The sequence below is a fragment of the Oryctolagus cuniculus genome, chromosome 2 (assembly GCF_051225735.1).
Source record: "Oryctolagus cuniculus isolate XC-2025 breed Fujian yellow rabbit chromosome 2, ASM5122573v1, whole genome shotgun sequence".
In the NCBI taxonomy this organism is placed as follows: Eukaryota; Metazoa; Chordata; class Mammalia; order Lagomorpha; family Leporidae; genus Oryctolagus; species Oryctolagus cuniculus.
Window position 1 is genome coordinate 202522293 of NC_142868.1, and position 25782 is coordinate 202548074.

Genomic DNA, 25782 nt, shown 5'->3' on the forward strand with positions numbered 1-25782 from the left:
GATACAAATTAGAAAGGAGGAAGTAAAAATTTCCCTATCTGCAGGTGACATGATTGAATACATAGGGGATTCAAAAAACTCTACCAAGAGACTTTTGGACTCATAGAAGAGTTTGGTAAAATAGCAGGATATAAAATCAACACAAAAAAAATCAATAGTCTGTATACTCAGAAAATGCCAAGGCTGAGAATTAACTTCTAATATCAATACCATTCACAATAGCTACAAAAAAAATTAAACACCTTGGAATAAATTTATTTAAAGATGTCAAAGTTCTCTACAATGAGAATTACAAAATATTAAAGAAAGAAATAGAAGATGATACCAAAAAAATGAAAAAATCTCCCATGTTCATGTATTGGAAGAATCAATATCATCAAAATGTCCATTCTTCTGAAAGCAATTAATAGATTCAATGCAATATCAATCAAAATACCAAAGACATTCTTCTCAGATATAGAAAAATGCTGAAATTCATATGGAAAGACAGGAGACTTCGAATAGCTAACACAATCTTATACAACAAAAACAAAGCTGGAGGCATCACAATATCAGATTTCAAGACATACCTACAAGACAGTTATAAACAGCCTGGTACTGGTATAAAAACAGATTGGCATACCAATGGAACAGAACAGAAATGTCAGAAATGAATCCAAGCACCTACAATCAACTTATATTTGAACAAGGAGCTAAAACCAATCCCTAGAGCAAGGACAGCCTCTTCAACAAATGGTGCTGGGAAAACTGGATATCCACATGCAGAAGTATGAAGCAAGACCCCTCTCTACCTTACATCTTATATAAAAATCCACTCAAAATGGATTAAAGACCTAAATCTATGACTCAACACCATGAAATTATTAGAGAAGATTGGAGAAACCCTGCAAGACGTTGGCATAGACAAAGACTTCCTGGAAAAAAAACCCCAAAGGCACAGGCAATGAAAGCCAAAATTAACACATGGGATTACATAAAATTGAGAAGCTCCTATACTGCAAAAGAAACATTCAGGAAAGTGAAGAGGCAACCAACAGAATGGGAAAAATTATTTGCAAACTATGCGACTGATAAAGGATTAATAACCATAATCTACAAAAAGATCAAGAAACTCCCCAACAACACAACAAACAATCCAGTTAAGAAATGAGCACAGGACTTAAACAGACATTTTTCAAAAGAGGAAATCCAAATGGCCAACAGACACATGAAAAAATGATCAGGATCACTAGCAATCAGGGAAATGCAAATCAAAACTACAATGAGGTTTCACTTCACCCCAGTTAGAATGGCTTTCATACAGAAATCAAGAAACAACAAATGCTGGTGATGATGTGGGGAAAAGGTACCCTAATCCACTGTTGGTAGGAATGTATATTGGTGAGGCCATTGTAGAAGACAGTATAGAGATACCTCGGAAATCCGCAAATAGATCTACCATCTGACCTAGCAACCCCTCTCCTGAGAATTTACCCAAGGGAAATGAAATCAGCATATGAAAGCGTTATATGTACCCCCATGTTCATTGTAGCTCAATTCACAATAGCTAAGCCATGGAATCAACCTAAATGCCTGTCAATAAAGAAATTATTGGATATGTACATTATGGAATACTACATAGCAGTAATAAAAAATGAAATCCAGTCATTTGCAATAAAACAGATGAATCTGGAAAACATACTTAGTGAAATAAGCCAGTCCCCAATGAACTAATACCATATGTTCTCCGTGATCTGTGAGAACTAACATAGCACCTAAAATGAAATCTGTAGAAATGAAATTGACACTTCGAGAAGCAATGACTTTAACAGCTCTTGTCTTGACAGTCAAGGAATAGTTTTTCTTTTCCTTCATACTATTTGTTGATGTCTTACTTTATAGTTAATCATATGTGTATAAAGTCAATTGAAAATATATCTCAGTAAAATATAAGAGTGGGAATAAGAAAAGGAGGAGGAAGTTTGTAACTGTAAAGCTCTATAGTTCTGCATGCATTCCCACGGACTGACTTCTAAGGGTCCAGTTTAAAAACTTGCCATGGGACCCCAAATCCCATTAAGCTGAGTGACAAAAATGCCATCTTAAGTGTTAAAGTGAACATATAGATAGTATTAAGTGTTAAAGGGATCCTATAAATAAGATCAAGTGTCTGATAACAATAATAGATAGAATTAAAAAGGAGAGAATGTTCCAACATAGGAAGCAGTCCAAAGAGCACTCATAAAATAACAAGTGCTTTAAGTAGCACTCTGACCTCAGAATCAACCCTTAAGACATCCTGGTCTGGCTGAAAAGCCCATGAGAGCATTTCAGGCATGGAAAGCCAAAACATTGTGGCAAAAACTGTTCTACATAAAGGATGTGAGTGAAACCCCAATGGAAAGTAGTGGTCATCAAAGAAGGATGTACTTTTATCTTAAGTGAGGAGAGAACTTCTACTTTGCTTATGGCCTTGTCTAAATACCGATGGAGTTTGTGGATTCAAAAGGCTTCCAAAGCTTAGGCAGCACATGTCAAGAGCCTTAGGCTGTCACTGACATCATACTAAGAGTGTTAATTGTTAAATTAAATTAACAACATGATTCACTGCTCACTAATTTCCCATGCAGGAACTCTGTCCTCAATGAATTATATTATGAGAGTTAACTGTAAAAGTTGTTCTCAGTTTGTGTGTGTTCAAATTATTGAAATCTTTACTTAGTATACTGTTGGTCTTCTGTGTAGTTAGTTGAAAATGAATCTTAATGGAGAATGGGACTGGGAATGGGACAGGGAAGAGAAAGATGGGTAGGAATGTGGGTGGGGGGATTATGATGGGAAGAATCACTATATTCCTAAATTTCTACTTATGTGTATTCCTTAAATAAAAGGGTTTTTTTCTGGGGGGGGGGGGGAGATGATGCAATTAAAGTAAAGGAACAGTGAGGTAGCTTTGTACTTCGGTCTACTTTAGTTCCAGAATTGTAAGCCTGAAACACCTTTTCATAGAGGATACTGCTGATGAGCCCATGCAGCTGGAATGGTAAGGAACACCCTGAGAAAAGGCACAGGGCCCCATGGGGGTGAAGGATGACAGGCAGTCTTCATTTGGAGGAAGGATGGAGAAAGAAGGAAAGGAGGATGGGAAGGAGGGGGTGAGGAAGGTAGACAAAGGTGTAAGAGAGGAGCCTTTTATGAACTGTACTGGGTATTGGGTACTTCAGACAAGTCAGGCAATTCAATCTCCAGGACAACCTTGGCATGTGTATTAGTCTACTTTCTGCTGCTGCAATATAATACCCAAGACCAGGTAATCTGTGAGGAATGGAGGGTTATTTGGCATGAGGTCTGGAGTCTGGGAAGTCCTAGTGCTTTGGGCAGCCTTATGCTGCACCATGACATGAGAGGCATCCCACAGAGGGACGGAGCCAACTACCAGCTCAGGTCTCTCATCCTCTCCTTACAAAGTCCTGAATTCCATCATGTGGCACCCACCCTTGTGACTTTGTTTAACCCCTGCCACCTTCCAAAGGCCCCATTTCCAAACACCATCAACAAATGGCTTTGGGAACTAAGTTTCCACAGGTGAACTCTGGAGGACATGCTCTGTAGTGGAATTAGAACGCCATGCCAAGATGGCTGCTGGCAACGGAAACTGCCTGGCAACAGGCTGTGATTAGATGGCTTCGGAAACCAAATGACAATGGGGCCTGCCTGCCTACAGGCTGTGATTGGATGGCTTCAGAAACCACATGGCAACAGAGCCTGCCTGGCAACAGGCTGTGATTGGATGGCTTCAGAAACTGCCTGGCAACAGGCTGTGATTGGTTAGGGCATAGACCGCCCCCAGACCAGATTGGCTGTCTTGGCTATATGAGCTGCTGTAGCAACTGAAATAAAGGAGTCTGCAGACTGCTTCCTCTGGCCTGCTTTCACCTGACTCCCAGGGTCTGTGTGGTGACTCCATGCCTCTTGCCCCCACCATGCTCCTCCTCTCAGAAACAAATCCACTGCAACATCTGGCATGCCAATGTGACAGAGAGAGACAGCATGTCGGACTCAGTGAGGTCCCCCCTTGATTTCGGCAAGAAGGCCCCTCAGGGTTTTGTGTGTTGTTCGGTTCTGTGAGGGTGAGCACAGAACGCCCTCCTACACCCCTTTCCTTGTCCTTGTCCTCAGTCTAAGTGACCCCAGGTGTCGCTCCCCGTCTTCGTGGAGGAACGACACAGGACCCTGAGCTGTTCTTTTGTCTGCTCGGCCCTCCCCGGGTTTGCTGCTGGTTCTTCCCGGGTTGGCTACTGTCCCTTCCACTTCCGTGGAAGGGCGGTTCCCCCTAGCCACTTTCCCCACTTCCGCGGGGGAGCGGCACACCGCCGGCCGGCTCTCTCGGGGGCTGCACAGGTGTTCCTTCAGATAGATGTTCCCCTTAGATGTTCCTGGTGCATGTTGTCTCTCTCCTCCTTTATAGTCCTCTTCCACCAATCCCAACTCTGCTACCCACACGCCGAGTACGCTACTCTCCTCCAATCAGGAGCAGGATCAGCTCCTGGAGGTCATCACTCAAGTTGGCAAGAGGCAGCTGCGTAGAAGCTGTTTTCTCCTCTCCCAGCACCATATTGTGGGAGGGCAGATGCATAGAATAAGTCTTAATTCCAGTAACTTAGTCTAGTCCGGGTTGCTCCCCACAGATCCCCCTTTCTTTTTATTTTTGGCATTGATACGTGCCTGTCTTCGGTGCCCCGCGGCACACACTCTGCTCTGCTTGCTAGAGTTGCCCACAGGTGCTTACAAGCCCTATCAATCAGGCAAACCGAATCCGGGTCCTCTCTTCGCCATGTTGTGAGGAGGTTTTTAGGCGCTGATGCGTGCCTGTGTTTGGTGCCCTGCAGCGCATGCTCTGCTCTGCTAGAACTGCCTGCAGGTGCTTACAAGCCCTACCAATCAGGCAAACCGAATCCAAGCCTTCTCATTGCCGTATTGTGGGGAGACTTATTGGTGTTGATTCGTGCCTATCTTCGGTGACCTGCAGCTCATACTCTGGTCGAGCTGCCTACTGGTGCTTATCGCCTTACTAATCAGGCAGACCGAATCCAAGCCTTCTCATTGCGGTATTGTGGGGAGACTTATTGATGTTAATTCGTGCCTGTCTTCGGTGACCTGCGGCGCATAAGCTGCTAGCCGCCCGCAGGTGCTCACCACCTCCCTAATCAGGCAGACCTAATCCAAGCTCTCTCATTGCCATGTTGAGGGGAGACCCCACTTTTCTCTATTTCTCTATCTCCGGGCATTCCTATCTCTCCCATTTTACTTCTATCTGCCAGCATTCCTATTTCTCTCATTTTACTTCTAAACTTGTATTTCTCTTATCCCCGCGGTTTCCCGGCGCCCGCCCCGAGGCTGCTTCTCGGCGGCTTCCCGGCTCTGAGCCGCTTCAGCCCGCGCTTCTCTCATCTGCGCGGCTTCCCGGGTTCGTGCACGCACTCCGCGGTCTCTGCGCCCCTTCGCGCCCGCACCATGTCCTCGCACTAGCCCCACGTTCCCTATCTATTCACGCCCCGCGCACTCTCTCTGCACACGGCGGCTTCCGCGAGTCACACAGCGTAGCTTACATTTCCACCACCGGTATTCAATCTAAGTTCCCCGGGCTAACCTGGCGAATTCAACCTAGCTTACGCGTCTCCGCCTTATGATTTGGCTTCCCGTCTTTTGCTCCCCGGGCTAATCTGACGGATTCCAACCTGGCCCACGTTTCCGCCTCTGGTTTAACTTTTCGCCTTTTGCTCCCCGGGCTGACTCGACAAATCCCAAGCTGGCTTCCGTCTCCGCCTCAGCCTGCCCCTGCGGCTACATCCTCCCTAACATTTTTCTCTACCCGGTATGTTTCCTAACTTTTCTTCCAACAATATTCCTCCCTCATTTCTCCTGGCTTCTCCCCACAGTCCGTATCCAAGTCTGTTTGTTCTAGCTTTCATTTTCACTTTCGACCTTAGAGATTTCTCCCAGCTTCCCCCCGTAGTCTGTATCTGAGTCTATGCCTAGGCTTTTGATAGCTTCTTCCGGCATCTTTTCCGTCCGGCTTTTCCCTAGGCTCTTTGCTAGTCTCTCTCTCCGGTATTTTTCCACTTCTTCCCGTTTCTTCCCTCCTAGGCTTCCTATCCGAGTCACGGCACCATTATGTCGCTCCCCTTCTTCGTGGAGGAGCGACACTAAATCCTGCCTAGGCTTCATATCCGAGTCACGGCACCATTATGTCGCTCCCCCTCTTCGTGGAGGAACGACACTAAACCCTGCCTAGGCTTCATATCCGAGTCACGGCACCATTATGTCACTCCCCGTCTTCGAGGAGGAACGACACAGGACCCTGCGCTGTTCTTTTGTCTGCTCGGCCCTCCCCGGGTTTGCTGCTGGTTCTTCCCGGGTTGGCTACTGTCCCTTCCACCTCCGTGGAAGGGCGGTTCCCCCTGGCCACTTTCCCCACTTCCGCAGGGGAGCGGCACACTGCCGGCCGGCTCTCTCGGGGGCTGCACAGGTGTTCCTTCAGATAGATGTTCCCCTTAGATGTTCCTGGTGCATGTTGTCTCTCTCCTCCTTTATAGTCCTCTTCCACCAATCCCAACTCTGCTACCCACACGCCGAGTACGCTGCTCTCCTCCAATCAGGAGCAGGATCAGCTCCTGGAGGTCATCACTCAAGTTGGCAAGAGGCAGCTGCGTAGAAGCTGTTTTCTCCTCTCCCAGCACCATATTGTGGGAGGGCAGATGCATAGAATAAGTCTTAATTCCAGTAACTTAGTCTAGTCCGGGTTGCTCCCCACACCCAGGTTAGGCACACACACCCAGAAGTGTAACGCTGCTTCTTGGCTCCTCCTTTTACTTTCAGTTCACCTGGTGAATTCATATAAGGGACAGATCATCCCAGAATTCGGAACCAAGTCATCTTCCCTCACTCGAGAGAGGTGATGCTCTGGAGACACCGTGTGGGCATACGGCCTTGACCTAATGAATCAAGGAAGTCCCCCACTAAGCACAGGACATACATATGATCTGATACACCACTGTCTGTTCGTCTAACATAGGAAACCCCTGCATAATACCATCAGCCGCTGAGGTGCTAGGAATTTGTTTTGTTATGGCAGCAGTGCTGTGCGTGTCTTTCCTTTGGCTAGAGTTGGCATAGCATGATGCTCTTAAACACTCAAACATGGGAAAGATACCCACCTCTCAGAAACCCACACGGATTACCAAACATAATGAATCTATGAGTTCTAAGTGCCTTTCACTCCAAAGGCCTCTGCCTCACTGGCAGCAGTTGACATGACAGCAGGCCAACGTAGCAATGCCTAGTCAGCCACCCCCCAAATACCCGTGGGATGAATTTAGAAGACCTCGAGGCAATAACCCATGTGAGGTCATCCAATCCGCACCCAGTGAGGATCATCACATTTGTGGCAGTCCCCAGGCACCCCAGGCTCTCAGGGCAGCTGCTAGACCCCATCCTACCCATATGTTTGCCATTAATGTAGGAGTGGACACAGAATTAAGGCCCTGGATTCCAATGCCCATAAATGACCTTACTATGCTAAAAAAAGGCTTCTCAAGAGTCAGGCCCTGACTCTCCCTACTTTGAACAGGTGCTCACACAATGAGCAGTGAACCTTCAAACTCATTTTGACTGGGTTACACTGCTCAAAGCATGTTTGTCAAGACCACAGTTCTTATAATGGAAAGCCTCCTATGAGGAAGAGGCTGAAACTGTGGCAAGTAATAATGTTGCCTATGGAATTGCAGTAAATTTTGATATGCTAACAGGCTGCGGCACCTACATATATCCTCGTGAACAGGCCCACATTGGAGTAGTTGCCTATTTTGATCAGGTCAGTTAGAGCCTTAAAAAATATAAATCCTCCTAATTATAGTCAGCTCCTTAGAAACCTAGTTCAAGGCCCAGGCGAATGGTTCCCTGATTTCCTTGCCAGAGTCTTGGGGGCAGTCTTGGCCCTAATCAAGGCAATCTGGTTAAGAGGAGGTCTATGCCCTAACCAATCACAGCCTGTTGCCAGGCAGTTTCCGAAGCCATCCAATCACAGCCTGTTGCCAGGCAGTTTCTGTTGCCAGCAGCCATCTTGGCATGGCCTTCTCATTCCATTACAATGCTCAAGCTTGGCAGAGGGAAAAAGTACTTCTATCTTTCACAGATGATTCCAAGAAACCCTTAAATCTTCTAAAAACAGTTCAAGGTTCTCACCAACAGCAGTCAGCTGATAGCTACAAGCCCACTCCACCCATGACACCATCCTCAGCCACCATCAAAAAGAAGATGGTTTAGAAGCAAAGAAGAGTCTCACCTTGTATAAAACCTCATTGTAGTAATTCTTATGAAGTCTTCCTGCAATACAAAACAGTTTTTATGACACTGCATATGGATAACAAAGCTCCCTAGGTTAAGATCAGCTTCATCATTTTAAATGTAAATTTGAAGAAAGACAAAGTTCAAGATTCTCCATGCACTCTTTCTCCTTTAACAGGTAATGGCCTGAGCTGTCACACTAAGGCATACTCCATCTGTGACTTCCTCCTAGTAAAGCTCGGTCTCAACTTCTCAGAGAAACCAGGGAAATCCCAACAATGTCAGCTCATACATTGCTTCTATTAACCAAAAACAAAAAAAAAGCTCTCCCTATTCTCCACTTTCAATTATGGAAGAAAGACACTCTCCAAGGCTGCACAAGCCTTTGCATGCCTGAGGAGCATACATGGGGACACACAGGGCCACTGCTGCTCACAGAGGATGCCAGCCTCCCAGTGAGAGATGCTGCTGGGTAGACAGCTTCCTGATCCCCATAGTGTCCCTGATCAATGACACAGCCTTTTCTTCTTTGTTGTTGTTGTTTAAAGATTTATTTTCTTATTTGAGAGTCAGAGTTACAGACATAGAGGGAGAGACAGAGAGACCTTCCATCCAATGGTTCACTCCCCAAATGGCTGTAACAGCCAGGGCTGAGCCAGGCCCGAAGTCAGGATCCAGAATCTTCATATGGGATTCCCAAATGGGTGGCAGTGGCCTAAGTACCCAGGTCACCTTCTGCTTTTTTTCCCAGGTCATTAGCAAGGAGTTGGATTGGAAGTGGAACAGCCAGGACATGAACCAGCATCCATATGGATAACAGTGTCACAGGAGGCATCATTATCTGTTGTGCCTCAAAACTGGCCCCTCTTTGTTGTTTTTGTTGTTTTTTAAGACCTATTTATTTGAAAGGCAGTGAGAGTGAAAGACTGAAACAGACAGAGAGACAGAGAGAGAGTTAGTGAGTGAGAGAGAGAATATCTTCCATCCACTTGCTCACTGCTCAAATGGTTCCAATGGCAAGTGCTGGGCCAAGTAGAAACCAGGTGCCCAGAGCTCCATCCAGGTCTCTCAGATGGTTGGCAGAAGCCCAAGTACTTGAGCCATCTTCCACAGCTTTCCCAGGAACGTTAGCAGGGATCTGGAAAAGAAGCAGAGCAGCAAGGACTCAAACCCATATGGGATGCCACTGTCACAGGCATGGTTTTAACCTGCTGCACCACAATACTGGCCCCAACACACACAGCGTATTTTCCACAAATACCACCTTCCAGCTCAGATCAACTTTCATCCTCAAGAAGCTACATCTGTGCAAGACAGGAAGACTGGAAGGTTGGATGGAAGGCAGAGGATGGAGGGCAGGAGCTGGAAAATGTCCTTTCCTGGCCATTACAGTCCAGCAAGGATGCACTGAGGCCACCTGTCCTGTGTCACCAATGAACAGGCACAAACATGCTCTAAAGCTGCCCATAAATTTACACAGCAAGAATAAGACCATCAATATCTGGAAAACAAATGGTGAGTCAGGGCTTTCTCACTTCATTTCCGTATGTTAATTCTGAGAAATAGCTCCCAACCTCCCAGGCAGGACTCCTTGCCCTATGGTCTCACAGCCAGTTGAGCCCACCTCTGCCCACAGTGCATACAGAGGTGGGGTGGCAGCAAGTCTGCATCCCTTTTAAATTGTGAGCTCTTTCCAGCCCAAGCTGCCTATCCCTTCATCTTCATAACCTGCCCAGCATACCTCCCAGCATGCAGCAGCCCTTAAAGGTTAGTGTTTGATGAATGAATAAGTCAAACCTATTATTATGCTTTCTGTTCTGAGTTTCTCAATGCTGTGGGCATTTAGGTGGGTAGAGAGGGGAGGACAGGGTATTCCACTCATGATCCTGGGAGGGGTTTCATCTTCCAAGTTCTGAGAGCCAACTCTGGGAAGCTGCAAACAAGTACAAGATAGTTAAATCTTGGATATGCTCTTTCACTAACTGCTCCTCAAATCAGCTGTCAATGCCAGAGCCAAATAGGGTGGGAAAAGCTCACAGCTGTCCCAGGATTCCTGGTCAGAAAAGAGATGCAGGAAATCGAGTGAAGCAAGGAGAAACAAAGGAGAAAGGGAGAGAGGGAGGCCTCAGGCTTCAGTCACAGCCTCCAAGGAAGAGCCAGGTAAGCAAATGCCTCCAAAGCATCGTTGACCCACAAAAACAGAACAAGAATCACATTTTAGAAAGCAAAATGAAAGGGGTCAAACTACTTTCAATAGTTTCTTCAAACCACTATCTAAAGAAATACTGTTACTTAACCATGACATCAGTGGAAAAATTTAATGAGATATTTCAATCTTCTTTTTCCTACTAAATAGTGGATGTATCTTCTTATGGAATTATGAGATTTTAAATAGAATTCACATAATGTGTCTAAACTAAAACCAATTATTTTTCTTAAACAAAATTTCTTTCACCTGAATCTTTCATGTTGGCTTTACTTTGCCTGGAGTAAGGGCCTAATTAGAAAGAGAAATAATACATTTCTCTTATTCACAGGCCAGCAGGGTTATCACTCTGAAAATCACCCGTGTTTGCACCTTTTTGAGTTCCAATCACTGAACACATCATGGAGCGAGACCTCTACACGGGATTCACTTCTTTGGCTTTTTTCTCAAGATTAATATATGATGTACTGAAAGAAAATGTAAAAACGAAAACAGATGCATGTCAATTTTCCTCTTCTCTGCTTTTTCATAATACACCTCGGTGACTTGAGGATTTTTTGTTTGTTTTTCCACTTCACCAATTTAATTGCAAGTCTGCTGCCTCTTTGATGACCACTGAGAAGTGTGTCTATTCAGCGAGTGCATTTCCCAGTCTTTCTGGAAGTGCTTAAGTGGGGCTTTTGCACCTGCCATTCCCAGGCTGTCTCTGTGGGCAGAACAGAGTCACCATGATGTCTGGCCCTTGGGAGTTTCATTTATCTTTATTTTCCTCTGAAAGAGTGAGTTCCATACAGCTGTGTCTTTGCCTAATGCAAACAGTTGGAACTTACTGTGCCCCAAACCACTGAAATGCTGAAAACATAACTGAAAATTCAACAGTAATGGACATGATCAAAGAAGATAAAACTCTATTAAGATGAACAAACTTCTACTCTATGGCTCTGAGCTCTATGAAGGCAACCTGCAGACAAGCACTGACTGAGAACACTGCCCCCATGCCCAGCTAGAAGAAGGCAGAAAGACGTCCTGACCTCCACCCAAGCAGCAGGGTCTCCACACACTTTGCTTTGAACATAGGTGGCAATCATAAAACACGGTGTCAAGGCCCAGAGTTCTCTGATCAGTGAGGCACATTACGGCCATCCTCCTTTCAGGCTGTCAACTTCATGCCTGGAAAGACTTGGCATTTTCTTTTTAATTAAATGATTCTAGCTGAGAAGACGGGAAGGCGGGACAGTGACCTTCATTTCAGTACTCTGTAAATGGTGCTACAGGAGCAGCTGCTTTGAACTACGTTTAAAGATAGTGCATTGCCTAAGAGACACAAGGTCTGGAAAAATTAAAATAATTTCCAGTATTTCCAACTCTTCTATGTAAGGACAACAAATTTAAGTTTACTTCTCTCTCAGGTCAACAGTAAGGTCACGCCATTCACGGGGCAGACTGTTCTCATTTAGTAATGAGAATTGAGTCAGACAGGGCATCTTAAACTTTGTCTTAATCCATTAGCCATTGTCAGCTTCTCTCAGCAGGAAAATCTACCTTGGTAAAGCAGAAATAAAAATCTATGCAGGTTATGACTCATTATCTGGTCCACACAGTGTGTGCATGAATGTGTGTTTGTTTGTCTTTGACAGGCAGAGTGGACAGTGAGAGAGACAGAGAGACAGAGAGAAAGGTCTTCCTTTGCTGTTGGTTCACCCTCCAATGGCCGCCGCAGCTGGCACGCTGCAGCCAGTGCACCGCACAGATCCAAAGCCAGGAGCCAAGTGCTTATCCTGGTCTCCCATGCGGGTACAGGGCCCAAGCACTTGGGCCTTCCTCCACTGCACTCCCTGGCCACAGCAACAGAGCTGGCCTGGAAGGGGGCAACCGGGACAGAATCCGGCGCCCAGACCGGGACTAGAACCCGGTGTGCCAGCACCGCAAGGTGGAGGATTAGCCTAGTGAGCCACGGTGCCGGCCTTGAATGTGTGTTTTAAAATATGTTTATTTTGGTGCAAAAGTACTGAAATCCATGCATACTTTTGCATGGCTAGCAAATAGTATTATTTGACGAATAAACATTTTGCTTTATATTGGAGACACCAAACAAATGTTGCTGATGTTAATATTTTTAGCTGATATGCCAAAAATTTTACCAAGATAGGCAGACATTCAGCAGTGGTTAAGACAGTGGCTGGGACTCCTGAATTCTGAATTGGAGTGCCTGGGTTCACATTCTGGGTCTGCTCCTGACTCCAGCTTCCTGCTGATGCACACTCTTGGAGGCAGTAGGTAATGGCTCAAGTAGTTACATCCCTGCTGCCGACATGGGAAACCCATATTGAGCTCCAGTTTCCCAGCTTTGGCTTGGCCCAGCCATGGCTGTTGCAGCCATTTGGACAGTGAACTAGATGATGGATCTGTCTCTCTGCTATTCAAAAACAAATAAAAACTTATCAAAAACCTTCTACAGTTGATAAGGGAAAAATAATTTTTACCTAGAAATCTTTTATTTAAAGTATACAAATTTCATGCATTTCATATACACAAGCTTAGGAACATAATGATTTTTCCCACTTTACCCACCCTCCCACCCACACTCCCACTGTTCTTCCTCCTCCCTTTCCTATTCCCATTCTTATTATTTACTAAGATCCATTTTCAATTAACTATATACACATGACATTAACTTTACAGGAGGTAAAATGTACAGCAAATAGAATGAAAAAAAAAAGAAACTATTCCTCAGCAGCTGAGACAAGGGCTGTTCAAAGTCATCACACCTCAGTGTCAATTTCACTTCTACAGATTACCTTTAGGTACTCTTAGTTATTACAGATCAGGGAGAACATACAGTATTTGTCTTTTTGGAACTGGAGTATTTCACTAAGTATGTTTTTCAGTTGCAACCATTTTGTTGCAAATGACAAGATTTAATTATTTCTTACTGCTTAGTAGTATTCCATGGTGTATATATCTCATAATTTCTTTATTCCATCTTCAATTAATGAGCACTTGGGTTGATTCCATATCTTAGCTATTGTGAATAGAGTTGCAATTTACATGGGGGCATACAGCACTTTCTCATGCTGATTTCATTTCCTGTGAGTAAATTCCCAGGAGTGGGATGGCTGGGTCACATGGTGGATCTATACTCAGCTTTCTGTGGTATCTCCATAGAGCCTTCCACAGTGGCTTTACCCGTTTACATTCCCACCAACGGTGAACACGGGTACATTTTCCCCACATTCTCACCAGCATTTGTTTGTTGATTTTTGTACGAAAGCCATATTAACAGGGGTGAGGTGAAACCTACTGTAGCTTTTATTTATTTATTTATTTGTTTATTTATTTATTTGCCAGGCAGAGTTAGACAGTGAGAGAGACAGAATTATAGACAGTGAGAGAGAGACAGAAAGAAAGGACTTCCTTCCGTTGGTTCACTCCCCTAATGGCTGCTACAGGCCGACACTGCACCAATCCGAAGCCAGGAGCCAGGTACTTCCTCCCAGTCTCCCATGTGGGTGCAGGGACCCAAGTACTTGGGCCAACCTCTGCTGCCCTCCCGGGCCACAGCAGAGAGCTGGACTGGAAGAGGAGCAACTGGGACTAGTACCTGGCACCCCAACCGCGACTAGAACCTGGTCTTCCATCCACTGGTTCACTTCTCAATTGGCTGCAATGGCCGGAGCTGCGCCAACCCAAAGCCAGGAGCCAGAAAGTTCTTCTGGGTCTCCCACGTGGGTGCAGGGGCCCAAGGACTTGGGCCATCCTCCACTGCTTCCCCAGGCAATAGCAGAGTGCTGGGCCAGGACTTGAACCCTCGCACACATGGGATACCAGGACTGCAGGAAGCGGCTTCACTGGCCCCAGTTGCACATTTCTTACCTAGATTGTTTTTATTGAGATCCTTGAGCTCTATATAAACTCTGGTTGTTAATCCTTTATCAATTGCATACTTTGCAAATATTTTCTCCCATTCTGTCAGTGCCTTTGCACTTTGCTGAGTACCTCTTTCGGCAGTGCAAATTTGATGTAATTCATTTGTCAATTTTGGCTTTGACTGCCTGTACTGTACTTCTAGGGTCTTGTCCAAGAAGTCTTTGCCTGTGGCAATGTCTTGCAGGATTTCCCCCATTGATCTCTAATAACCTGATGGTATCAGGTCATAGATTTAGGTCCTTAATCCATTTGGAGTGGAAGTTTGCCACCACAGATGAGCGAGGCAGTGGTGCTCTCTTAGCCAGTACAGGATCTAGGTAGCGGCCTACCAACAGCACGTGGTTCCCACCCTGTCTCAGGTGTCGCTCCCCGTCTTCGTGGAGGAACGACACAGGACCCTGCGCTGTTCTTTCGTCTGCTCGGCCCTTCCCGGGTTTGCTGCTGGTTCTTCCCGGGTTGGCTACCGACCCTTCCACCTCCGTGGAAGGGCGGTTCCCCCTGGCCACTTTCCCCACCGCCGGCCGGCTCTCTTGGGGGCTGCACAGGTGTTCCTCAGGTGTTCCCCTTAGATGTTCCTGGTGCATGTTGTCTCTCTCCTCCTTTATAGTCCTCTTCCACCAATCCCAACTCGGCTGCCCACACGCCAAGTACGCTGCTCTCCTCCAATCAGGAGCAGGATCAGCTCCTGGAGGTCATCACTCAAGTTGGCAAGAGGCAGCTGTGTAGAAGCTGTTTCCTCCTCTCCCAGCGCCATATTGTGGGAGAGCAGATGCATAGAATAAGTCTTAATTCCAGTAACTTAGTCTAGTCCGAGTTGCTCCCCACGCTCAAGGATATAGCTCCCCAGTGCAGTGGTTCTAGCAGAGCTCCCTCCACAGCATCACAACAAAGTTGTCTGAAAGTATGTTTTCTCTTTGCTTAGTAGAGTTGTCCAGTAAGCGGTCTGACAATAGCAAATTGCCATTTGATATAAAACCTTGCTATTTCCTTTTTTATTTGAGAGAAAAGGGGTCACAAACAGATGGAGAAACAGCTCATATATGCTAGTTAATTCCCCAAGTTCTCAAATATCCTAAATGCCTAGGGCCACTGAGAACAACAACAACAACAACAAAAATTCTTGAAGCAGCATGTGAAGACTCAACACTGCCCCACCCTCTGGCCAAGTACAGAGTAAGTGGGAGGAAACCTCCAGCTTCCACCTCCTCACGGAAGGGTGAAGAGTTGGGCTGTGAACGAAATTATCCCAGTTTCTCCAGGTTCTACCTGAGAGCCTCTGTTTCACCTGACTCAGGGCTCTGATGGGACTTGGCAAACTGCAGATGTCTGGGGAGAGGGAGTGGGAGATGGGATGGTTTACACATGCGAGGGTAGTTGGGGTGGGGGTGGGGGACTGCTATAATCCAAAAGTTGTACTTTCGAAATTTTTATTAAATAAAAGTTTAAAAAAAAAGAACAAGTAAAACAATCAGACCTGCATGAAGTTGGAGAGGCTGGGTTGATTGTTGAAGGTCTTCTGTATGATGTCAATCTGTGAAGAATGGGAATGACAGAGAGATTTTCTAATGCACAGGTGCCAACAGAGTGCAGAAAAATGAAGACACAGGGAGGTATAATTCAAAAAACAAACAAGATAAAACTCCACAAATTGACCCCAATGAAGCAGACATATCAAATTATCTAGTATGTAATTCAAAATAACCACCATAAAAGATGTCTAATTCAGATAAACAATGAATGAACAAAGTTAGAATTACGACAAAGAGAAAATTTTAAAAAGAATCAGAAAACTTAAAGCTGAAGACTGAAATTCCTGACAGAGCAAGCAGAAGAAGCTATCAACAACCTCAAAGACAGATCATGTGAAATTATTCAGAGGAGTAAAATAAATCTGTAAATAGTAAAGAGATTCAATCAGTAATCAAAAACCTCCAAAGAAATATCCAGTACCAGGTACCTTTCTCTGAAGGGAGCAAAGAACTTCCACTCTGACTATGACCCTGTCGGAATAAGATCGAAGTCAGCGAACCCAAAAGACTTCCATTGCCTTGGCAACTCATGACTAGAGCCTAGGGAGATTACTGACACCATAAACAAGAGTGTCAATTTGTTAAGTCAACAACAGGAGTCACTGTGTACTTACTTCCCATGTAGGATCTCTATCCTTAATGTGTTGTCCAATGTGAATTAATGCTATAACTAGTACTCAAGCAGTATTTTACACTTTGTGTTTCTGTGTGGGTGCAAACTGATGAAATCTTTATTTAATATATACTAAATCAATCTTCTGTATATAAAGATAATTGAAAATTAATCTTGATGTGAATGGAATGGAAGAGAGAGCGGGAGATGGGAGGGGTGCAAGTGGGAGGGAAATTATGGGGGGGGGGGTAGCCATTGTAATCCATAAGCTGTACTTTGGAAATTTATATTTACTAAATAAAAGTTAAAAAAAATATCCAGTACCATATAACATCATTCTATCAAACATTTAAAGAATTTATAGCAGGCCGGCGCCACGGCTCACTAGGTTAATCCTCCGCCTTGCGGTGCCGGCACACCAGGTTCTAGTCCCGGTCGGGGCACCAAATTCTGTCCCGGTTGCCCCTCTTCCAGGCCAGCTCTCTGCTGTGGCCAGGGAGTGCAGTGGAGGATGGCCCAAGTGCTTGGGCCCTGCACCCCATGGGAGACCAGGATAAGTACCTGGCTCCTGCCATCGGATCAGTGCGGTGTGCCAGCCGCAGTGCACCGGCCGCGGCAGCCATTGGAGGGTGAACCAACGGCAAAAGAAAAGACCTTTGTCTCTCTCACTGTCCACTCTGCCTGTCAAAAAAAAAAAAAAGAATTTATAGCAAATCTTTCCAAATCTTCCAAAAATCTTGAATAGGACACTTCCAAACTCATTTTTAGAGATCAGTATTACTTTGACACCAAAGTCAGACAAAGATGCTTCAAGAAAAAAAACCATATGCATCCTCCCTGATGTACATCAACACAAAAATCCTCAACAAGATGCCAGAAAACTGAACTCAACAGCAAATGAAAGGCATAGTTCACTCTGACCAGGTGAGATTTATATATGGGATGCATGAATTAGTCAGCACGTGAAGATCAGTTAAAGCAATGTACCATAATGCCAGAATAAAGGATAAAACAAATCTTAAGACCACGTTATTAGATACAGAAAAAAAGAATGAAAAATTAAACAGTTTTCATCATAAAAACTTTCATAAGAAACAAGAAATAGAAGGACATGATTTCAACAGAATAAGGCCCAGCTCACACAATGAAAAGACCACACACACACACACACTACCATGCTCAATGGTGGGAAACTGGACACTCCTCTAAGATCAGGTACAGATAGCCACTTTTGCCACTTCTATGCAACATAGTGCTGGAAAACTCAGCTGAAGGAATTAGACAAGAAAATAGATAAACAGCGTCCAAATCAAAGAGGAAGAAGCAAAGCTGTATTTGTAGATTACATGATCATGTACACAGAAAACCCTTAAGATCTCACACCAAAAACACCACAAAATTCAGTAAAATTATATGATAAATCAACACACAAGATCAGTGGTTTTCTATACATGAACACACACACACACACACACACACATATATATAGGCTATGAGCCACTTCCTCTTTGATTCCATCCTCAATTCCCATCAACTTCTGTGTGTATTTACAGAATAGCCTGCTTCCAAAGGAGATACAAGGATTTCTGCACGTCCCTTCTTTAGACAATGCTAAATTTCTCCTGGGCTCAAAAACAGGTCGAAACTCACTTCCCTCATCCATGCACAGTTCACACAAGAAAGGAAGCAACATGTATTATAAGTGACTTCATACATACATGACCTCAATTCCACAAGCTCCTGGAAAATCATTAGAAACTGCAGACTGATAACTCTAACTCTCCATTTTTCCAAATACGATCTCTACATTTATACCTTAAAAAAGAAATCTTCCCATTTTTAAATTTGGAATTATATGTGCTACATATCAGGGAAATACTTTATGAGGCTGGCTTCAAAACAAAATAAACCCCAAACTGCTTTTATTTTTTGTTAACTTTACCTTGTTATTATACCTCTTCTGTTTCTACGTTTACTTCACATATTTTATGATAATAACCTCAGAACTCTCCTCAAGCAACAGCCCATCCTCCTGTGCACTCTTTACTCGCCTAGGGCCATTTGATGAGAAGATAATCTTTCCTTCCAGTATATTATATACAATTGGGTGAAAACAACAACAAAAACACTAAACATGCTTCAAAAATAATAAGATCCCACGGGCAAAATCCTGCTGTGAGATATATTTATATGTTTGTTAGCTTTGCTAAAACAAACAGGAGTGGCCTGTCTCCAGCCCAGTGAGTTTTACCCCAAGTGGACCTGCTACAAGGTTGCAGAGTTCACAGTTCTCCTAAGGACAACAATTAATCTGAGACTCCCTGGTCAGCTTCATTTCCAAAGAAGGAATTCCCCTCATTTCTTGCCATTCCTTTCCCTAATCCATGATCATTTTTGTTAGCCTAGGAATAAAAAGACTTGTGAAGGACTTCCAAACATGGAATCAGCTACCAGTTATTTATTCATATGATTTTAAATTAATGTTGATCCCCATTTGCAAGAAAATGAGACTGTGGGAAGGACAGTGCTCATGCAAGTTAACACATGGTGACAAGCACACTCCTTTGCCAGGCACTGAGAGGTCAGCCAAGGAAGAAGCAGCCACCTCTGCAAAAGTTCGCAGCCTTGTTGTGTCCTGCCTTTAATAAGGCAAGGCAGAAACAAAGCATCAGAGATCAAGAGCTTGGGAATGGGGAGACACACTCCTGGTGAGTCAGGCCCTAGAGAGCCCCGTCTGAACCACAAACAGCACTGTCTAGAAGCAGACCCTACCCAGAGGACATCAGCCCTGAGTCAGCCTTGGAAGGGTTTGATGGGCGAAAGGAAGGGAGATCAAATGCCTGAGCAGAGTTGGAGACATCAGATACAGTCTGGAGTCAGCTGTGAATCCCAGGTCTCTGCATTGGTGAGGGAGTTCATCCAACATTGCTGTACTTTCTCCTATGGGTTGATATTCACTGCTAACATCATTAGCCTGTGGTGTCTCTCAGCTGCTAAGTTAATTTAGAGTGGTCATCTACTCCTAGAATCACTCCAAAAATAATAACAGTGATTATTGCTAATCTAGGGTTTAGATTCAGGAAGACTGAAATGACTCCTTCTTAACCACCATGGCTATGATCCAGTTCAGCCAAAGATTCATCTTGACGAATTTTATGAGAAAAGTCAAATCAAAATATAGACTTAAAAAATATTTGGGAGTTAAAGACCAGATACAAGGCACAGGGATGGAAAGCATGATTATCCACCATGTAGGAAGGAATCCAACAGACAAAAAGATGTCTCAAGGTTGCCAAAGTTCTCTAAATGCATAGTCCTCAGGGAGTGAAAGGAAGAACAGCATAGATTACCTGCAATGGGACCTATTCTGAAAATCACCATGTGATATAACACGAGAGTTTGTGAGAAGCTGCAAAAGGGGCTTAACTTGAAGCTTTTAAACAACTTGCATCAATACTTTACACATTACTTATGGGTTGCTTGTGTACATGAGTATGTATATGTGTTAAGTTCTTCAAAACAAATTAAAAACTGAAGCAAACTGCCAAGAGCTGCTTGGAAAGACAGGATAGTGCACCTACAAGGAGACTCTTAGCAGATTAGTGAGCAGAATCGGCAGGAGGCAAAAAAAATTTTGCTCGAGTAGAAGACCTAAATTCCCACAAGGAACTCCTAAACACAATTGCACATTGAAATGGCCCAACCTGAGGACACCTGACAAAATATAATCCAGCCAGGAGGGCGGGCAAAGAGTTATTCACACTGCTCAGAGTTTTCATTTCAAAGTACATCATGATAATTCTTTACTTCCATTGACAAAATGACATTAGTTTTTCTCCAATGATTCTCTGTATCTTTTATCAAACCAGAGGAGCCCACTGACAAATGGATGGCATACTTGCCTCAAGTTTAGGAATTTCTCATGGCTGATCCCATCCCTACAACTTGAGTCTGATTCTCACAGAGAGTCTGGAGGGTACAGTGTATAAGAATAAGGGAAACTTTACCAAGTCCCTCACAAAGTCCTAGGCCTGCTCTTTCTGCACAAGATCTCACAAGTTCCTGATGAAGCCCTGGGAGGGGCACACTTTAACTGCCCCTGTTTAAAGATGAGGGAACCCAGTAAAGAAAAACAACAGAAAGTAACATTATAACCAGAAAACCACCTCCTCTTTATAACCCCATCTTCTGAATACCTTGAAGAGCGTCCATCTACACCAAACCAAAATGGGATTTTTTTTTCATATCTCTAAAATTCACAGCAATTTGAGTTATAAAATACACTTGCCACATGGTGCAGGTGGACTTGCTGGTGTTCAGGCAGGGAAGGCCCGGGTGCCCTCAGACTCCTCCCATGAAGCCTCCAACAATGTCATCACTGCTGGTAGGAAAAATCTGAGCAGAGGAGACTACCAGCTGACACACTACTAACCAGAGCCACGTGGCCGAGAAACTGCTCTAAATGTCAGCCCCTTGGAGGCAACAACTCTCTGGAAGCAGGACTCCTTCCCACGACTCCCTGCCTAGAGCCAGAGGCTGGGACTGCTAGGACACAAAGCCAGGCAGACTGGCCCAGGACTTCGCTTTCCAGCCCTGAACCTTCTGCCTGTGTAGCCAAGGCCTCAGGATGAGAGAAGGGCTCCAAGGAAGCAAGGCCATGTCCTGCCTCTCCCAGCTAGGCATGTGTCCTCCAGGAAAGGGGGAGGGTAGCACAGACATCCCTGCAATGGTGCTTGCACTGTGAAGCATGGGGATTTCAACAGAGCCCTTGCAGGCTGGTAGCTCAGCAAACTCTTGTGTCTATGATTAGCTTTACAAAGTAGAGCCTACAATCAGATTCCCTCCCTTGGAGGAGTCTGATACCAAAACCACTGAGGCCATCGTCTCAAGGACAGTTGAAAAGGGCTTGTAGAGGGATTTTCCTAAATTTAAATTTTTTAAATTTTTTTAAAGATTTCTTTATTTGAAAGGGAGAGTTATAGAGAAAGAGAGGGAGAGATAGAGAGGTCTTCCATCTGTTAGTTCACTCCCGAAATGGCCACAACAGCCGGGGCTGGGCCGGCCAAAACCAGGAGCTTATTCCAGGTCTCCCATGTGGGTACAAGGGTTCAAGCAATTGGGCCATCCTCCACTGCTTTCCCAGAGAGCTGGATTAGAAGTGGAGCAACTGGGACTCGAACCAGCACCCATACAGGATGCTGACACTGCAAGTGGTGGCTTAATTCACTACACTAGAGTGCCAGACCCTAAAATTTTATACTTTTGAAAAAATTTATAAATGAGCATACAAATTCTAAGAGAAAAACAAGGCTCTTTAAAAAAAAAAAAAAACTCTTTTCTTAGATTTAGTGATTAGACTATGTGATTTGTCAGGTCTTCAATAACTTTTATACTTGAGTTATCTTCAACAAATCCTAAATAAAAGATTTTATGGGATTTATTGCCAGTGGAAAAGTCCATATCTGTGCAGACACAGAACAAAGCTCCCCATATATTCACAGGACAAGGTCAGCGTAGGCAGAGATAGCCTAATCGAACGCAGTCAAGCATATCAACAATATTTATCGAGACTCCCCTGAATGCACAGCATAATGCCAAACCCTGTAAGATCTTTATCCTTCAGGCTATGCAAGAGCCGAAAGTCAGCCTCGTCGGTGCAGAAGCCCTAACCTCAGCTTGGCATGCAGTGCCTTCCTCACGTGGTCTCCATCAAATTTTTAGCCTTCAGTCTAACACACCTGCCCCTAAAACTGCACCACACCCCTCACTTCCCAGACTGACCCAGCAACGTCTCAGGACCTGGTCTCTCCTGCTGCAGACGGGAGGCAGGGCTGAGGCCAAATCCTCCGCCCCCCTCCAGCTGCTGTGCAGAAGTCTCAGTGGCCCCCAGCTATCCCACTCGGCGTGGATGTCAGCAGCCTGCCCGGTCAGCTGCTGCAGAAGTGCCCTGCATCCCTCCTCACCCTCTCCCTCCCCGAGTGTTCTCCCTCACCAGCTGCAAGCACTCCCTCAACCCCCTTTTCAGTGCCGTGCTCCTCAGACCACTGGAGGCCCCCTGACCCTGCAGCCACTTTCTGGTGACCTCGCTCCCTCCCAGCATTCCAACAAATCCCAAATCCAGACCTCCAGCTGGCACGGCTTCCCAAAGCTACAGACCCGGGTGCAGGTTGAACTGTGTCTCCCAGAACTACCTAACCTTCAGTACTCACGAATGGGAGCTTCTTTGAAAACGGACAATTGTAGGTACAATCAGCTGAGGCCATCCTGCCTGACGGTGGGTCACCAGTCCAGCATCACCGCTGTCCTTGCGAAAGAGAAGACACACACAATGGCACACAGAACCACACAAACCTGCTGGCCCTGCACACACAACACGAGGACAAGGGCCCACAGCCCGGACCACCAAGGATGCCAGCCAACCTCCAGAAGCCAGGACCGAGGGATGGCCCTTCCCACCCCGAGATCTCAAACGTCCAACCTCCAGACCAGTGAAACCATGAATGCCCGTTTGCCCCGCCACCCGGTTTGGTGGTTCTCGTCATGGTGGTCCCCGCAAACTAACAGTGACTCTGGGGTCAGTTCCTCCGCCACCACCCCACAGGCACGTCCCACTGTGCACACCGCCCCTCTCAGCCGTGGGCCGGCTCCTGCTCCCAGGGCTGGGGTCGGGAGAGGCCCTGAGACCCACACACCTCCAAGCCAGGCACCGCGGCAGCGCTCCGCAGCCACGTTCTCTGCCCCGACCTCCTGAGCACACGCGGAGTCCACGCTCTCCTCTCCGTCGCCGGACCAAGGTCTGTCTCCACGCGGGCTGCGCCACAGATTCCAAGTGTCCGCATCCCCGATCGCCGCCCCCAGAGTCCACTTCAAGGCACACGGCCTCCACAGACCACACACCGGGCTCCCTCCCGCCCTTTCCAGGATACAGGTCGCACCGTGACCACGAGGACCCGGCCTGGTCACCCCTGCACCCCGCCTCTCGTGACCGTGGGAGCCACGCGCGCTCCCCGATGTCTCCTCACCTTTCACCCTCGGCTGCGCTGCCCGACTGGGCCCCACCCCCTGCACCCCGTGATGCAGGCTAGGGGGGCCCGGACTCCCCGTGTCGGTGCCGAAAAGGGCAGAATTCACCCCACGGAATAAACGAGGCAGCGCGCGGGCCGCCCACGCGCAGAACCACCCAACTCGAGGCGCTCCAGGCAAGCGTGAGAGAGAAAAACCCCAAAACAGTCCCTCTAAGAGGGGGCGGGGCGGTGCAGAGAGCGCGCCTCGCGGCGCAGAGCACGGACCGCGGAGAGCCCTCTGAGAGGCGGCAGCGGATTTCCCGCCTTCCACCGCTCTTAGAAGGAAGGGGCGGTGCCCCACGCGGATTGGCTGAGGGGTAGGGTTTGAGCATGCGCCCTGGCTCCCAGTGTGGCAGGTGCATCCTGGGAAGGTGGGCGCATCACTTCGCTTGGAGGCAAGGGCTCCAGTGGGCCTGAGCTTTACCTAAGTGGTTACACCGTATCGGCGGGGTCCTCGCTGCCTGCGGTGTCCCTTGACTGTGTTAAGTCACAGTGGCGCCAGCAGGCTCCAGGTCTTTCTAAGTCACTATCCCTGGCATAAGACCTCGAACCTAAGATAATCTAAAGAAAGTTTGTGGAAAATGAAACTAAAAGATAACGCAGCGGGGGCAAGTGTTTAGCATGGTTAAGGCACTGCTTGCGATGCGAGTATTCCAATCAGAGTGCCGGGTTCAGGTCCTGGCTCCTTTTCCAACTCCAGCTTCCTCCTATTGTGCACCCTGGGAGCAGCAGGTGATGGTTCATGTGGTTGGGGTCCTGATACCCATATGGGAGACGTGGGCTGAGTTTCTGGCTCTTGGCTTGGGGCTGGCCCACCCACAGCTGTTGGAACACAGGCATTTGAAGGTGAACAAATGGAAGATTTCTCTTTGTCCCTCTGCCTTTCAAATAAATAAAAAGAAAAAAAATGTGAATTTTCTATGAATCACCTGAATCCCCATTATATTAAATATTCAGTAACTATTTTCTTAACTGAACTCATTACAAAATGCACATTTCCTGTCACAGCTGTATGAAGTCCTAGGCAGCACTCATAGGACCTCGTCCCTACCCTCGGACACATAAATCGGAAAATATATAAAATAATATTGCTGGAGACAGGGATTTGGCCCAATCTCCAGTTATTACAGTCACTTTCCAGATTCAGAATCGAGACCAAAACTGCAGCCTCCACACGCTGCGATGTTTTCATGGAGGAGGTGCAGCCTGGAGCTGGCGCTGCCCAGGTGGGAATGAGGGAGCCAGGGGAATATGCGCCAACACTGAAGAAGTAGCGCAAAGGAAGACCTCAAGCTCCACAGGTGGCTGCTGAAGTTTAAACTCATCACAATAAATACAACTAAATGTTTAGTTTCTCCATCATATCTAAACTTCTGGAACTAGATGGAGGGCGGGGAGGACTCATGTGGATGTGCATTCTGAAGGGATCCTGACAAGAATTGGAAATCATGCCTCACCCTTCTAGACCATTCTGAGGGTATCTGGGCATGCATTAGAAAGCCCCTCACCTTCCTCCAGGAAGTGAGTTTGGAACAGTCCATGAGGGATGTGAGGGACATGGCTCATCACAGAGAGGGTGGGAGGAGCAGAGGCTGGACCCTGCAGATGGAGAGCTCTTGTGCTTCGGAGCTACAGCCCGGGTCTGGAGAGTAGAGACGCAGCACTTCACAAAACAGTGACAAGCGCAAACTGTTATGTGTCTGAAAATGCTCTGTCACATGCAGGGAGCTGTGCAGACATTACGCCTACTTTCGTTATTTTTACTGTTAGGCTGCTAGGTCCAACAATATGTGTGTGTTCCAGACCATAGAAGAAGCATGCTTTAAAAATAGGCCTCTGTCTTAGGTTTGATTCCCCAACACCTAGCACAGATCTGGCACCTGGGGAGCACACCATAAACGTGATAGTATAAATGATTTGAATGAGTGGACGCTGAACTTGGCAGTCAACAGGAAATCAGTGCCTTTTTAAAGTAAATAACCCAGAATTGGCATTGTAGCACAACATGTTAAGCCACCACCTGCAATTTCTGCATCACATATCAGAGAAACAGTTCAAGTCCCAGCCGCTCCATTTCTAATCCAGCTGCCTGTTAATGAGCGTAGGAAGGAAACAGAA

At 46.0% G+C, this 25782-nt stretch overlaps 1 protein-coding gene across 1 annotated transcript; it reads right to left on the reverse strand.

The window, feature by feature from the left end:
- Window positions 1-8871: 8871 nt before the first annotated feature.
- LOC149128216 (uncharacterized) lies at window positions 8872-25223 on the reverse strand. The gene is made up of 7 exons (XM_089327087.1): window positions 25173-25223; window positions 23623-24088; window positions 23293-23411; window positions 22810-22904; window positions 15933-15989; window positions 10123-10258; window positions 8872-9463 (listed from the first exon to the last, which is right to left on the reverse strand). Exons 1-6 carry the CDS (start codon window positions 25221-25223, stop codon window positions 10204-10206), a joined length of 843 nt encoding a protein of 280 aa, XP_089183213.1. The 3' UTR covers window positions 8872-9463; window positions 10123-10203.
- Between the last annotated feature and the right edge of the window lie 559 nt (window positions 25224-25782).

Bases quoted from the DNA above. Each gene is read 5' to 3' on its own strand.
- LOC149128216 (XM_089327087.1), bottom strand. From the start codon at position 25,223: ATGTCCCTCACATCCCTCATGGACTGTTCCAAACTCACTTCCTGGAGG. The intron at 24,089-25,172 runs GTGAGGGGCTTT...GTAACCACTTAG, and splicing joins AACTCACTTCCTGGAGGAAG to GTAAAGCTCAGGCCCACTGG. The intron at 10,259-15,932 runs GTCTGATTGTTT...ACTTGTTTGCAG, and splicing joins GCCTCTCCAACTTCATGCAG to CTTCCCAGAGTTGGCTCTCA.